This window comes from Mus musculus, chromosome 13 (assembly GCF_000001635.26).
Source record: "Mus musculus strain C57BL/6J chromosome 13, GRCm38.p6 C57BL/6J".
Taxonomy (NCBI): domain Eukaryota; kingdom Metazoa; phylum Chordata; class Mammalia; order Rodentia; family Muridae; genus Mus; species Mus musculus.
The window spans coordinates 19,251,388-19,268,233 of NC_000079.6; the positions used below are offsets into that span (position 1 = coordinate 19,251,388).

General features: G+C 39.0%; 2 gene segments (V, D, J or C) and 1 further gene; all 3 read left to right on the forward strand.

The window, feature by feature from the left end:
- The window catches only part of Tcrg (T cell receptor gamma chain), a 178,435-nt gene that overhangs the window by 73,346 nt on the left and 88,243 nt on the right, over positions 1 to 16,846 (forward strand).
- Trgj3 (T cell receptor gamma joining 3) lies at positions 5,730 to 5,789 on the forward strand. The segment is given in 1 exon segment: positions 5,730 to 5,789. A coding segment is annotated over 1 exon segment (60 nt).
- On the forward strand, positions 9,498 to 12,010 carry Trgc3 (T cell receptor gamma, constant 3). The segment is given in 3 exon segments: positions 9,498 to 9,827; positions 11,257 to 11,300; positions 11,868 to 12,010. Coding segments are annotated over 3 exon segments (517 nt in total).

The following is a 16,846-nucleotide window of genomic DNA, read 5'->3' on the forward strand; positions in this document are numbered from 1 at the left end:
GTTATTCTGTCTATGGGTTTATCTACCTTGTTGATTTTCTCAAAGAACCAGATCCTGGTTTGGTTGATTGTTTGCATTGTTCTTTTTGTTTCCACTTGGTTGATTTCAGCCCTGATTATGATTATTTCTTGCGGTGTACTCCGCTTGGGTGAATTTGCTTCCTTTTGTTCTAGAGCTTTTATGTGTGCTGTCCAGATACTAGTGTATGCTCTCTCTAGTTTCATTTGGAGGCACTCAGAGCTATGAGTTTTCCTCTTAGGACTGCCTTCATTATGTCCCATATGTTTGGGTATGTTGTGACTTCATTTTCATTAAACTCTAAAAGGTCCTTAATTTCTTTCTTTATTTCTTCCTTGACCAATGTATCATTGAGTAGAGTGTTCTTCAGCTTCCACGTGAATGTTGGCTTTCTATTATTTATGTTCTTATTGAAGATCAGCCTTAGTTCGTGGTGTTCTGATAGGATGCATGGGATAATTTCAATATTTTTTTATTTGTTGAAGCCTGTTTTGTGACCAATTATATGGTCAGTTTTGGAGAAGGTGCCATGAGGTGCTGAAAAAAGGTGCCTCCTTTTGTTTTAGGATAAAATGTTCTCTAGATATCTGTTTAGTCCATTTCTTTCATAACTTCTGTTAGTTTCAATGTGTCTCTGTTTAGTTTGTTTCCTGGATCTGTACATTGATGAGAGTGGGGTGTTGAAGTCTCCCACTATTATTGTGTGAGGTGCAATGTGTGCTTTGAGCTTTCCTATAGTTTTATTAATGAATGTGGATGCCCTTGCATTTGGAGCATAGATATTCAGAATTGAGAGTTCATCTTGGAAGATTTTACCTTTGATGAGTATGAAGTGCCGCTACTTGTCTTTTTTGAAAACTTTGGGTTGGAAGTTTATATTAGAATGGCTAATACAGCTTGTTTCTTTGGAACATTTGCTTGAAAAATGTTTTCTGGCCTTTTACTCTGAGGTAGTGTCTGTCTTTTTTCCTGAGGTGGTTTTCCTATAAGCAACAAAAAGTTGGGTCCTGTTTATGTAGCCAGTCTATTAGTCTGTGTCTATTTACTTGGGAATTGGGTCCATTGATATTAAGAGATATTAAGCAAAAGTAATTGTTGCCTCCTGTTATTTTTGTTGATAGATTTGGGATTCTGTTCTTGCGGCTGTTTTCTTTTAGGTTTGTTGAAGGATTACTTTCTTGGTTTTTCTAGGGTGTGATTTCTGTCTTTGTGTGGGTATTTTCCCTTTGTAATCCTTTAAAGGGCTAGATTCGTGGAAAGATATTGTGTGAATTTTGTTTTGTCATGGAATACTTTGGTTTCTACCTCTATGGTAATTGAGAGTTTGCTGGGTATAGTAGCCTGGGCTGGCATTTGTGGTCTCTTAGGGTCTGTATAACATCTGTCCAGAATCTTCAGGCTTTCATAGTCTCTGGTGAGAAGTCTGGTATAAATTCTAATAGGCCTGCCTTTACATGTTATTTGACCTTTTTCCCTTACTGCTTTTAATAGTCTATCTTTATTTAGTGCATTTGTTGTTCTGATTATTATGTGTCGGGAGGAATTTCTTTTCTGGTCCAGTCTATTTGGAGTTCTGTAGGCTTCTTGTATGTTCATGGGCATCTCTTTCTTTAGGTTTGGGAAGTTTTCTTCTATAATTTTGTTGAAGATATTTGCTGGCCCTTTAAGTTGAAAATCTTCACTCTCATCTACTCCTATTATCCATGGGTTTGGTCTTCTCATTGTGTCCTGGAGTTCCTGGATATTTTGAGTTAGGATATTTTTGCGTTTTGCATTTTCTTTGATTGTTGTGTCCACTTTCTCTGGACTCTTCTGCACCTGAGATTCTCTCTTCCATATCTTGTATCTTGTTGCTGATGATTGCATCTATGGTTTCTGGTTTCTTTTCTAGGGTTTTCAACTTCAGCGTTGTCTCCCTTTGGGTTTTCTTCATTGTTTCTACTTCCATTTTTAGTCTTGGATGGTTTTGTTCAGTTTCATCACCTGTTTGGTTGTGTTTTCCTGTAGTTCTTTAAGGGATTTTTGTGTTACCCCTTTAAGGTCTTCTACCTATTTAGCAGTGTTTTCCCGTAATTCCTTGAGTGATTTTTGTGCTTCCTCTTTAAGGGCTTCTACCTGTTTAGTAGTGTTCTCCTATATTTCTTTAAGTGAGTTATTAATGCCCTTCTTAAAATCTTCTACCACCATCATGAGATATGATTTTAAATCCGAGTCCTGCTTTTCTGGTGTGTTGGGTATCAAGGACTCACTTTGGTGCGAGTACTAGATTCTGATGATGCCACTTAGACTTGGTTTCTGTTAGTAAGATTCTTGCATTTGCCTTTCCCCACCTGGTAATCTCTGGTGTTAATGTTCTAGCTGTCTCTGGCTGGAACTTGTTCCTCCTGTGATTCTGTTAGCTTCTGTCAGCACTCCTGGCAGTCGCAGTCTCACCTGAGTCCCAGTTGTCAGAGCACTCTCTGCAGGCAAGCTCTCCTCTTGCATGACAGGTGTCCAGAAGTCTGGAGCTCTGATCCACCTCCTAGTCCTGGGGTCAGAGCTCTCCCTATAGGCTGACTCTCCTCTGTCAAGGAAGGTGCCCAGGGTTCTGGGTGTCAGCTCTGCCTCCTGGCTGAGGATGAAGGCCCAATGGAACCCTGTCCAAGAAGCTCTCTTGTTTCTGTTGCCCATGTGCTCTCCAGTGATCATGAGGTCCTGGGTGTGCTAGGGGTCCTGCATCTTGGAGAGGCCTCTGGGGCCCTCCATGCCTTTGGCTGGGCTCACACAGAAGATGGCGGGGCTGGCAACTACAGGAACGGATCCCAGCCTCTGGTGTGGCAGTGTTCCTTTGTCCCTGTTCCTGCTGGCACAAGACCCTCCGTGATTCTTTGGAGCTGATGTTGCATTCCACTCACCTGTGATTCCCCAGGTGATCCGGAGGTCCTGTGGCATGGAGAGTCCTCTGGGATTCTTGACAGCCTCCACTGGGTTCAGGCAGAAGATGTAGATTCTCTCTATAACTGTGTTTCCTCATGAACTCAGATTTTAGCAGACAATAAACTTGACACTGTGTTTTCATATACTTCTTATATTTTTTCTTTTTTCATTTTACTTTTGAGATTGTATTTTAATTAAATTGTTCCATTCCCTTTCTTCCCTTCAATCTCCCTCATATACTCCTCTGCTCTCCTTCAGATTTATGACCTCTTTTGTCATTAAATGTAATTACATTCATATATGTATTACATGAACATATATATTTCTAAATATAACCGATTTAGTCCATATGATATTATTTGCATATATCTTTTCAGGTCTGATTGTTTGGAATTGGACAATCAACTGATGTGCTTTTCCCTGGGGAGGATCACCTCTCTCACTCTCAGCTTTACACAGTTTTCTGTAGTCCTTTTTGTAGGGTTGAGTAGAGCTTCTGGTAGTTACTAGGTTGACATATTATTACAGCAAATTCACTGACTCTCTGGCTCTTAGAATCTTTCTGCCCTCTCTTCCATAATGTTCCTTGAGTTATAGGTGTGGGAGTGTTTTATAGACGTAATGTTTAGGATTGTGTTCCACACTCTACATTTTGATTGGTTATGGTTTTCTATAATTTGTTTGATGAGGAGTGAAGACTACACTTATCTCTGCCTATAAGGACAAATATTTATAGATTGTTATTAAGAATTGTGCTGGTTAAATACATTAGTAGTTGGAGATTGTTCAAACAACCATGACCTCACTAGGCCTAAAGAAATTATGTAGGTTTACATACCAGGCATGGTATACTTCATTTTGAGGGATCTTAAGTCTCACAAGAGAGCTGCTGGTTACTGCCAAGATACATATGCCACTATTTTTTTTATAAATGCAATTAAATATTTTGCAGGGGAGGGAGGATCTCTGGTTCTTTATTAAAACCTTTTCTTCTCAGTAGTGTTTGCCCACAAAGGGCGGAGGGGCCTGCAAGATTTCCAGAAGATTTTCTTGGTTTCAAAGGTGGCGTTGCTTATGATCAGCAGTTCCTTCCAAGATGAGAGGCTTAGCCAGTTGCAAAGGAGGAGCTTTGAGGTTTTCACTGAGGGACATAGTGTGGGAGGAGAGAGAGAGAGAGAGAGAGAGAGAGAGAGAGAGAGAGAGAGAGAGAGAAGTACTAGGGAGGACTGAGCTCAACCTCCAATTGTCAGACAGTTGGGCAGGGCTCCTTTTCATGAAGAGATAGCAGGTATGCCTTGGTTCACGTTGGACTTCTGTTCAGGGTGTCAGGTTCTCAGGACTTGGTAAAGAACACAGGTCTAGATATCTGAGTCCCTTGGTCTTTTGTCTGCTTTTCTTTGTTGGATATAGGATTCAAATGGGAGTGAGCAATAAACAGTGCTTCATCTGCAATTTCCGTGCTGATTTGGGTCAGGAATTCTTCAGAGCTAGATAGTGCCCTCCACTAAGAAGGCGGCAGCTTGAGATAATCAGATGTCCTTTTTGTCCCCAGTCCTAGCAGATGTGGATACCACTCACCTGGCTGATTGGTTGAAATCTTAAGCTGCTTGGTAGGAGGGAAGACTGCAAGTTCTAAGGTGACCCTATGATGAGCCATAGGGGATTGAGAGTTGGGGGATGAAAGTTGGGAAGAGGGGAAACCAGGCTGCTATGGGTTGCTCTCAATAAAACATTTTATATGTCATTAAAATTCACATTTATTTTGTGTATCTATGTGTATAAATATTAATATGTACATGCCATAGCAAGCATGCAGCTATAGGAACACATACAGAGCTGGCTCTCTCCTTCCACTGTGTGGGTTTCAGAAATCAAACTAGAGTCATCAGATTTGGCAATAAGGTCCTTTACCTACTGAGCTATTTACTTTAGTGACTCTTTTGCACTTCATATTAGTTTATAATTCTTTAAATATAAACAGGTCTTAAGACTTCTAATGATTCTACTTCTAGTCTTAGAAAAAGGAATGAGTGGAAACCAGAAACTGAGAACATATCGTGCATTTGTAAATTATAAAGTGTATGTAAGTGTTCTAAGAAGAAAAATATTGAAATTGTCAGTTAAAATACTATTTTTAATCATCCAATGAATGACTTAATCAATAAAATCTTAAAACATCTTACAGATATGTTTTTTACCTAAACTTCTTTATTCTAACAAGACATGATAAATTTTCACTGACATGGATAAAATAATTGTCCTTGATGCCAACTAATAGTGGCAGCTTTTTGAACATATAGAATTTTGGGTTACACATTTCAAGTAGTGGCATGGTTTTATCTTAAATTACTACAGAGCTTCCTCTTTTCAGAAATATATCCCCTCTTCTTAAGAAGAAACATTAGTGCTTATGAGAAAAAAAACATATTCCTTTGATGTAAACAATGAACAGTTTCAACACAAGTGAACTCCTGGAAATTAAAAACAAGACAATTCTTTGAATAATTTTTCTAGTTACTTGGAAAAAAAAAACTGGTGGACCAGTTAGTTCAACTCTCTTCTTTTCCAACTGAACTCCTTCTATTTTCTTTTGGTGACTTTCAATTATCACTAACTCCAGGGAGAACAGTGTATGAGTTTATTTTATAAAGAAGATTTCAAGATATCAGATACCACACAATTTACATGTAATGGCCTTCTAAGGAACCCAGAAGATCGGTTTGTCAGGACAAATTTTTGTCTGTTTCTCAGGACATAAATATCTGGAGATTTTTGTAGAAGCTGTGAGCACTGTGATAGTTGGGACTTTCACAAGGTATTTGCAGAAGGAACTAAGCTCATAGTAATTCCTTCTGGTAAGTACCTTTTTTTCTGCTTTATTCCAGTGATGAAAAGAACATATATGGTTGCATAAAAAATGAAAATCTACTATTATCTACTGTACCTGACTATAACATTCTTAGCCTGAGTCATTTTTGAGGTTATATTCTGAATATGACAACAAAAACTCCTTTGTAAATGATTTCTTCTTTCCCTCCCGAAAACATAGAAGCTCTGTGTTTAGAATATTTATATATGCAAAGAGTAAGTGGAAATTATTTTAAGGATCAGATGCATAACTTATTGGTAAACTTTTGCTTCAAGATACTATTATGAAAGTTATTTTAAGTGTGAGTCCTCAAAACTGGAATTTTGACGATGACTCTTATATGTATTTTGAAATACAACTTTCTCCAGAAAAACTATGAAATCCTTATTGGTTTTGATCATAATTCACAGTAAATTACTGTAGAACATGAATAAATCCCTGTCTTATTCGTCTGACTCCTTACAGGTAGATTGGAACAGGACCCAATTTATGTCACTCTGATTCTTGAAATATTATCTGGAGATTTCTCTGTTAAAATTTGTAGTTGACACAAACTATTTCTGTCCAGTGTCCATGAAGAAGACGCTTCATTAATTTTCATCTTCATTTGACCATTACTATACTCATTTTTTTTCTACTTGACTTTTTATATGAACACTTTTATTGTCTAATTATCAGTAGTCATACCTGAATACATGGTTCCTGCTTTTATTTCTCTATGAAAAAGGAATCTTAATTAACTCTAAATTGCATTCTAGGGTATGAACTGATTTATAATTGACAACCCTTTAAGGGAATGAATTCAGAAACTTCTGGGAAAACCCTAGAAAAAGTAGAATAAGACTTCTCAACCTGTGTGAGCATGGCCCACATTTCAAGGCAGAGTGTGTTCAGTCCTGAGATTCTTGATTACACTTAAACTTGATGTGACTTTGTTTCAGTTTTGTCTCCATTTAATATCAACAGAGCCAAATTTGTATATTCATATAAATAGTAAAATATTGCTGGGTGTTTTACGTGTTCACAAGATAAATTTCAGATGTTGTGGATTATATGCTAAATCATCCAAGTGCTTGACCCTGGCACAAAGCTTATTTCTGCAGGGACATATTCTTTATATTCTGTAGAGTAAAGCAGGAAGAGAGGCTGGAGGGCAGGTGCTGCAAGTGCCAGTCTCAGCATCTTTGACGTTATTCCTGGTTTGGCTATTGCTGTCCAGAGAGGTCTGGCTTCTTGACTACAGCTAAGGAGTCTGTGCTCTTTCTATTCTGGTATGAGAGACATAAGAAAGGAGTGTGAAGTAACTGAAGAGCCTTCAGCAATAGAAGCACTAAATTTTATGTACAGAGGCTAAAATAAAACATAGTTCAGCACCTGTTTTATTGAGTGACAATGAAGCCCAGCAATTTTCAAACGTGATAATTTATTCCATTGTAAAGTTAGAGAAGTAGCCAACTTTACTGTAGGTGACTTGGTAGATAAAGTCCTTTCTACACACGTATGAGGATCTGTATTTGAATCCTCAGTTAGACTGAAGTGAGCAGCAGTATCGACATTTGCTCCTAAGGTAAGGTCATAGGCCTGCTATACTGAAATAAGGACATCTTGTCTGAAACAAAGTATAATCAAAGACTGGACCAAGGCTGTCCTCTGACTGCTGAGGGGGCATATGAAATGTGCGTCCCTAACATATATTTTGAGAAATGCAAAGAAGTTGTTATAAAGCAAGCCCACTTATATACTACCACTAAATCATAACATTTGGTTTCACAGGCTCATTGGGACTCTTAGCCTATGAGGTCAGGCTGATAACAGTGTCCTGAGTTGTCTTTGAGGACCAGTCTTGTGATATTAATTCATTCAGTTTTCATGAAAGAGCCAAGCCAGCAAGCAGCTGCAGAATACTTTGGTGTGAGCTGACTGAAGCTAGAGAGTACCAGAATATGTAAAAAAAATATGCAGTTTCATGTGTTGCACTGATGACTGGGAGCAGAGCCACTGTTTTGCACAGCAGCAATGAAGTATTCCATGCACTGGTACACACTCTACGCTTAAACATCTCTCCTTTTGCAATTCTAGAGCAGCAGGCTTCTTGTGATGGTAGATTGGGAACACAGGTATACTATCACAAAATAGACTGTAGCTTTTGGGTAAAGAACACCATTTCTCTCCTTATTTGACCTAGATTTAATTGCAAACCACACCCTCATATTCTATGATTAATAACAAAGCTTTTACTCATGGAATGACAATGTTTCATTCCTGCATGAATCATAAAAAACTGTGTTGCTAGCAGCCATGTTGATAACCCCTGTATTTTATTGCTTTTAATTAGTTTTCTCACCTTCTTTCGTTTTGGTTTCATTGATGTACTGAGGTTGAATTGGGTTGCAATTAAAGATATATTTTATGAAAAATAAAGAGCTAACAGAACTTATTATGAATCAGTTAGGTCAGGATAGAAGTGCTATTCTTGTAAGAATTTCAGAACATCATGTCTCTCAAATCTGGAAAATCAGGGACACTAGCCTAATATAGTAGTTTTGAAATTATTTGAATCACTGTGGTATTCCTCCATCTTTGGTGTAGGAATGAAAGGGGACATCGTAGGTGGATAGTGAAGGAACGTATTTTTCAAGGTAATTGGGGGAGGGCAAAGGTGGCCATAGTGAGGTGAGGGTGATAATCTGTAGAAAGAAGAGGGCTGTAAGCATGACTTCCAGAAGCACTTTCCAGGAGACTGCAATTACACATGCTATTGCTGGAGAGCAGTGTGCAAACACCTAGCAAGGTTTGCAGACATCTGGACTTCCATTAAACATTCGTATGTATGGAAAGTCATTATTAAAACATTTGACATTGGCGAGGGGTTCATTATTATAGTCAAGATGGTGATAGACTTAAGAGACAGACACTTTGATTTTTCTCCCAATCAAGTGTGCTGTGAACAAGTCTGAGCTTTGAACTCAGACATGGAATACTTACTTCTCCGCTTACTCCTAGAGAACAGGGGAAACTCTGTGCTCAATGCCTACTAAGTAAGACAAAGGAACAGCAAGATGTAATGAATGTAGTACATGAGAACAGCTACACTATGAGAGAACCAAAGGTGATGTTGTAAATAAAGCAATGGGCACATTGTCAGAACCACAGCAGAAACATGGAAGGATAATTCCTTTACATAAATGACTATATACACGTACAAAAAAATAAAAGCTACTCACATTGATTTCACCGAGATATAAGAAATACAGAGCTCATTGTAGCATCAGCTAAATGAACAGTGGGCTGCACTAAATGGCATAGCCAGAGACCAAAGTAAAATGGAACTATGTTAGAAATGATACGAAAGCTTCTTCTGTACGATGACCATAAAAGCAACTTGGTCTCCTTGCCCTCCCAATTATCCATCCAGCATAAATTATGCTTCACCATGAGAAATAAAGGTATGTGAAGAAATAAATTGTTCTTAACCATTCGTATTTGTGTTTATATAATATTATTTTTAGTGACTGGATTTAGTGATCTGTGTCTAATTTAGTCTGTAGTCCTAGCACTTGGGAGGCAGATGCAGAAGGATCACCCACAAGTACATTCCAAGTTTGATTCTACACTGAGGTACATGAGACTCTATCTCAATCATAGTGATTACCGTCATTATTATCTTTATTAACTTTCCATTTTTCTCTTACAGACAAAAAGCTTGATGCAGACATTTCCCCCAAGCCCACTATTTTTCTTCCTTCTGTTGCTGAAACAAATCTCCATAAGACTGGGACATACCTTTGTGTCCTTGAAAAGTTCTTTCCCGATGTCATAAGGGTGTATTGGAAAGAAAAGAAAGGCAATACCATCCTGGACTCCCAGGAAGGTGATATGCTGAAGACTAATGACACATACATGAAGTTTAGCTGGCTTACTGTGCCTGAAAGGTCAATGGGGAAAGAGCACAGATGTATTGTCAAACATGAGAACAACAAAGGAGGAGCAGATCAAGAGATTTTCTTTCCTTCAATAAAGAAAGGTATGTGCGTGCATCCTTTGAAATAGAGCTTTCTAGAGAATGTGTTTGGAAATAACAAATCTTTTACTACAATGAATCAATAAAAATTGTTGTGACATTTAATTGGGGCCATTGCCTTTATTTCACCTTGTATTTATTTTACCATAGTACTAGGTTGGCTGAGGTTTTGGGAGAAAAGTTGAAATTTTTTGCTGAAGCTTTCTAAGCTGTAGTGTCATTACCCAAAATACCCACATCTAATGATACAAACACCCCCGCCCCATCGTTATCCCTGGGATTGGTAATTGAATTATAAATAAGTGACATATTAAATCAACAATCAATTAAGTACAAGATAAATGATAAACTTGAGATTCTACCTTTGATGCCATAAATAGGAATATTCTGCCAATCAAGCAAAGTTGTTTACTCTTATTATTATGTACACAGGTCAATGTCCAAAAAATGGTGCATTAAAAACTGATGCCTTAGTCAACAACATATTCAAATGAAAGAGTCAAAGCCTATTATAAAAAAGTAGTTGGCCTAGCAGCCTTGACATTCTGAGATTTTTATTGCTATATGTATCACTATCAGATAGAACATCGTGGTTAAAGAGTGAGGATCCTGTTTGCAAGCATGTAATTAATGTCTGTAATTAATGCATCTCTTGCCATCTCTGCATGTTGCGAAGCTCATTCTGTGCTACCACATGTAGGGTTGTGAAGGGATGTGTCGGGAGACCAGGATTAGTCAGTGTCCCAACATGGAGGGCATGTACAGTGAAGAATGCATACTCTTTCCAAATTACTCAGAATAATTAAGATGTAAGATCCCACAGCATCCCCTTGCTTCAATGAGGTACACAGATGCACATCTAGGCAGAGGGCTGTACATGCAGAGGGCTTCACGGTTTGTAATTCATTGTATGCCACAACTGCTGGAAATGAACAATAGTCCCAAGGCTCCAGGGACCTTCTGAAACTGCAAGGAATGAGCAGATATGAAACCTGGTAGCTCCTTGCTGTTCACTGTCTGGTTTCTCCTCTGAAATCCTCAGTCTCTTCAATGGTCAGTGAACTTTGCACAGTTGTTTTGGGAGGATCCTTGGTTTGGAAAGATGTGGCTGCTCTTCTATAAAGATTGTTTTAGACACACTATTACATCTTTTAGGGTAAAAAAGAAAAAAGTACTCTTTTTCAATTTCTACTTATCTGTATACAGAAACATAACATGTGAACGGTTTGTACTGAGTTACATAAAACTATACTAATTCCTATAATTAGATATATTTAATTATCTAACTATGGGACTCAAATGTTAATACACTTCTGTCTATGTAAGGTCATCTATGTATTCATTTATATGAAGATACATGTGTATTCACAGACACACAAAGAACTGCCAAATAATGGGCATATTAACAAGTTCTTATTGCCATTTCTTTTAGTTGCCGTGAGTACCAAGCCTACAACTTGCTGGCAAGATAAAAATGTTAGGTTTACATATACATTTACCTTTGTGACATATTATATTGCTTTTCCTTTTGAGTATGTGAGTTTCCATGAATAATTTAAAAACATCTCAATGTCTTGGTATTACAGAATAGATGGTGATATTTACAACTAGTATGTCATTGCAGGGACATCACAGCATCATAGTGAATTACCAATTCAAGTATAGACTTTAATGAGGGGCACAGTGGTAGAACCTAACCTATATTAACAAAAAACTTTATTTATTCATATGTCTCTTATTTTTAATCATCAAAGAAAACATGATAAAAGAAAAGCCTAGGCTTTTAAAGTCATCTACTTACTCACTTGTTATGGGCACTGATGGGTTTAGACAGGCTGCTTTCCAAGTTTGATCTACCTATCTGTGTTCTCTTGTGAATGGTGAGTGCTGACTGTCAGGTTTGAATGAGGATAGCTGTTACTCAATGTAAGTCATCAGAAATTAATACCTTAAAAAAAGAAATTAATACCTATTATTCCCTCATTGATAATATGTACTATGCCATCAAAAAGGCAGATGGAGCTAATTAAAGAACTCTTTTAGATGTGCTGCAGCTCCAGTTCACGATCACCTCTGCCTACTACACCTACCTTCTCCTGCTCCTCAAGAGTGTGATCTACTTGGCCATCATCAGCTTCTCTCTGCTTAGAAGAACATCTGTCTGTTGCAATGAGAAGAAGTCCTAAAGAAACGAGTGGTGGTACAGCAAGTCAGCTGGATTTCATCCTCACTGCCATAAAGGTGCCTTAAGGGGGAACCAGCTGCCTTCACTTGTTGGCTTTCACTTCTATAAAGTCCCTCACTCATGTTGCATAAACATTTTCTGAACGTTTGTATGCAATTTCTACAACTTCTCTCTACCTGAGATCTCCTCCTTCTTGATTCCATCCACTCCAGAAGTCCCCTCCCCCAGAAGTCTGAAGCACCAAAATTCTAGTACCCATAGCCTACAGCTTTTACCCATAGCCCTTGTTGCTCTTGAACCAGCTAACTCCATGAAGACCCCCACTCTAGACAACCTGAAGAGCCTTCTTTATTGTTTGATTCTGTGCCTTGTATTTCAAATTATGGACAATATATTTTTAAAAAATTAGAAGTCTATTTTTGTCATTCTTTACTTTCATTTAGTAACATTGAAAGTTATGGTATCAAACAACATGACAATTGTCATGGTAGTCGGTAACAGTAACAAGAGTCTAAAAACACATTCCTGTGCCAGGCGTGGTGGCATCTGCCTTTAATCCCAGCACTCGGGAGGCAGAGGCAAGCAGATTTCTGAGTTTGAGGCCAGCCTGGTCTACAAAGTAAGTTCCAGGACAGCCAGGGCTATACAGAGAAACCCTGTCTTGAAAAACCAACCAGCCAACCAAACAACCAAACAATCAAACAAACAAAAAAACCCAACAACAACAACAAAAAACACATTCCTAAGCTTGGTTCTGAATCTGTGGTCCTGACGTTTCTTAGGACAGTGGATGTGGGAGGAGTCAATGGCAATTGATATAGCAATAAACAAATGTCTAACATATACTGTACTATACACCAAGCAACCCCTGATCATCCAACAGCCCTTTAAGATAGATACAATTATGGCCCACAGTTCACAGATTAGAGGGTTGATCTCACTACCAAGATTGCTATTTTGAAGAAGCACTCATGATTTGAAGCCAGATTTCTCTGATTTCCACTGTGTGGAGGGAGAGGGCACAGAAAGACCCATACTGAATGTGCACATAGATGCAGCCCATACCCTATCTTTTAGGGATAGTCAATCAAAAACTCCACAACATATAAAAATACCCATTGCTTCCTTAAGATAGTGATTATTTCCTTAAAGTCTTGTGAGTTCATCTCTTTATTCCTCATGATTACTCTATGCCATTGGTTTGTCATTCTTACTCCCCCATCCTTCCACTTGTACTTCAGAATAACTGTGATTGTGCCACTTGCTGTAACTAGAACAGCCACCCTGCTTCCAGTGGAAAACAACAAGAATATCCAGGCTTAAGAGAATGAATTACCTCCACATTCACACGCAATCGACAGCACATGCTGGCAAGGATGTGAAATAGGAGGAACACAAACACTCCTCCACTGCTGGTTGGATTGCAAACTTGTACAATTGCTCTGGAAACCTATCTGGAAATTTTGTAGAAAATTGGAAATAGTTCTACCTGAAGACCCATCTATTGGGCATATACCCCAAAGATGTTCCCAAAATTATAAGAATATGTTACTCCACTATATGTTCATTGTAGCCTTATCTGTAAGAGTCAGAAACTTAAAGCAGCCCAGATGTCTCTTAAACAAATAATGGATACAGAGAATGTGGTTTATTTATACAATGGAATACTATACACCTATTAAAAACAAGGAAATCATTTATTTTGAAAGTGTAGCAGAGAGAAGTGTAAAAGCAGAGGTCCCCCCCTTCCCGTCCGAGCAGCACTGGGTAGCTAGGGCGCACAGTCGTCTGACTGCCGCCAGCTACCCACAACACCCGCCAAGTGATATTAAGACTTCTGGTGAGTGGAACACAGCATCTGCTCCAATCCAATCTCGAGGGACTTGAGACTGCATTAGTCAGGGAAGCAAAAACCCGGTCTGAGCAGGGGCACAAGCCCCTTTTGGTCCGAGCAGCACCGGGGTAGCTAGGGCGCACAGTTGGCTGACTACCGCCAGATACCCACAACACCAGCCACGCGATCTTAAGAATTCTGAGGATTGGGATCTGCCCAGTGCGGGAGCACTTTGCCTGAGCATCAGCAGCAGACATCTCGGTTCCGGGACCCTGCCGAGTGTATCCTGCACAGACAGGTGGCCATTTTCCCGGCCAGAGGATAGGAATCTGCCCGGCGTGGGAGCATTTTGCCTGAGCATCAGCAGCAGACATCTTGGTTCCGGGATCCCGCCGAGTGTATCCTGTACAGGCAGGTAACCATTTTCCCAGCCAGAGGATAGGGACCTGCCCTGCGCGGGAGCTCTTTGCCTGAGCATTGGCAGCAGACATCTTAGTTCCGGGACCCTGCCGAGTGTACCCTGCACAGACATCTTGGTTCCAGGACCCCGCCGAGTGTATCCTGCACAGCTCCAGAGAATACCAGATGGCGAAAGGCAAACGTAAGAATCCTACTAACAGAAATCAAGACCACTCACCATCATCAGAACGCAGCACTCCCACGCCACCTAGTCCTGGGCACCCCAACACAACCGAAAAGCTAGACCCGGATTTAAAAGCATATCTCATGATGATGGTAGAGGACATCAAGAAGAACTTTAATAATTCACTTAAAGAAATACAGGAGAACACTGCTAAAGAGTTACAGGTCCTTAAAGAAAAGCAGAAAAACACAACCAAACAGGTAGAAGTCGTTATAGAAAAACAGGAAAACACATCCTAACAGGTGATGGAAATGAACAAAACCATACTAGACCTAAAAAGGGAAGTAGACACAATAAAGAAAACCCAAAGTGAGGCAACGCTGGAGATAGAAACCCTAGGAAAGAAATCTGGAACCATAGACAAGAGCATCAGCAACAGAATACAAGAGATGGAAGAGAGAATCTCAGGTGCAGAAGATTCCATAGAGAACATAGGCACAACAATCAAAGATAATACAAAACGCAAAAAGATCCTAACTCAAAACATCCAGGAAATCCAGGACACAATGAGAAGACCAAACCTACGGATAATAGGAGTTGATGAGAATGAAGATTTTCAACTTAAAGGGCCAGCAAATATATTCAACAAAATTATACAAGAAAACTTCCCGAACCTAAAGAATGACATGCCCATGAACATACAGAAGCCTACAGAACTCCAAATTGACTGGACCAGAAAAGAAATTCCTCCCAACACATAATAATCAGAACAACAAATGCACTAAATAAAGATAAAATATTAAAAGCAGTAAGGGAGAAAGGTCAAGTAACATAAAAGCAGACATATCAGAATTACACCAGATTTTTCACCAGAGACTATGAAAGCCAGAAGAGCCTGGACAGATGTTATACAGACACTAAGAGAACACAAATGCCAGACCAGGCTACTATACCCGGCCAAACTCTCAATTACCATAGATGGAGAAACCAAAGTATTCCAGGACAAAACCAAATTCACACATTATCTTTCCACGAATCCAACCCTTCAAAGGATAATAACAGAAAAGAAGCAATACAAGGACGGAAATCACGCCCTAGAACAAGCAAGAAAGTAATCCCTCAACAAACGAAAAAGAAGACAGCCACAAGAACAGAATGCCAACTCTAACAACAAAAATGAAAGGAAGCAACAATTACTTTTCCTTAATATCTCTTAATATCAATGGACTCAATTCCCCAATAAAAAGACATAGACTAACAGACTGGCTACACAAACAGGACCCAACATTCTGCTGCTTACAGGAAACCCATCTCAGGGAAAAAGACAGACACTACCTCCGAGTGAAAGGCTGGAAAACAAATTTCCAAGCAAATGGTCTGAAGAAACAAGCTGGAGTAGCAATTCTAATATCAGATAAAATCGACTTCCAACACAAAGTTATCAAAAAAGACAAAGATGGACACTTCCTACTCATCAAAGGTAAAATCCTCCAAGAGGAACTCTCAATTCTGAATATCTACGCTCCAAATGCAAGGGCAGCCACATTCGTTAAAGACACTTTAGTAAAGCTCAAAGAACACATTGCACCTCACACAATAATAGTGGGAGACTTCAACACACCACTTTCATCAATAGAGAGATCGTGGAAACAGAAACTAAACAGGGACACAGTGACACTAACGGAAGTTATGAAACAAATGGACTTAACAGATACCTACAGAACAGTTATCCTAAAACAAAAGGATATACCTTCTTCTCAGCACCTCACGGGACCTTCTCCAAAATTGACCATATAATTGGCCACAAAACAGGCCTCAACAGATACAAAAATATTGAAATTGTCCCATGTATCCTATCAGACCACCATGGACTAAGGCTGATCTTCAATAACAACATAAATAATGGAAAGCCAACATTCACGTGGAAACTGAACAACACTCTTCTCAATGATACCTTGGTCAAGGAAGGAATAAGGAAAGAAATTAAAGACTTTTTAGAGTTTAATGAAAATGAAGCCACAACATACCCAAATCTATGGGAAACAATGAAAGCATTTCTAAGAGGGAAACTCATAGCTCTGAGTGCCTCCAAGAAGAAACGGGAGAGAGCACATACTAGCAGCTTGACAACACATCTAAAAGCTCTAGAAAAAAATAAAGAAATTCACCCAGAGGTGTAGATGGCAGGAAATAATCAAACTCAGGGGTGAAATCAACCAAGTGGAAACAAGAAGAACTATTCAAAGAATTAACCAAACGAGGAGTTGGTTCTTTGAAAAAATCAACAAGATAGATAAACCCTTAGCTAGACTCACTAGAGGACACAGGGACAACATCCTAATTAACAAAATCAGAAATGAAAAGGGAGACATAACAACAGATCCTGAAGAAATCCAAAACACCATCAGATCCTTCTACAA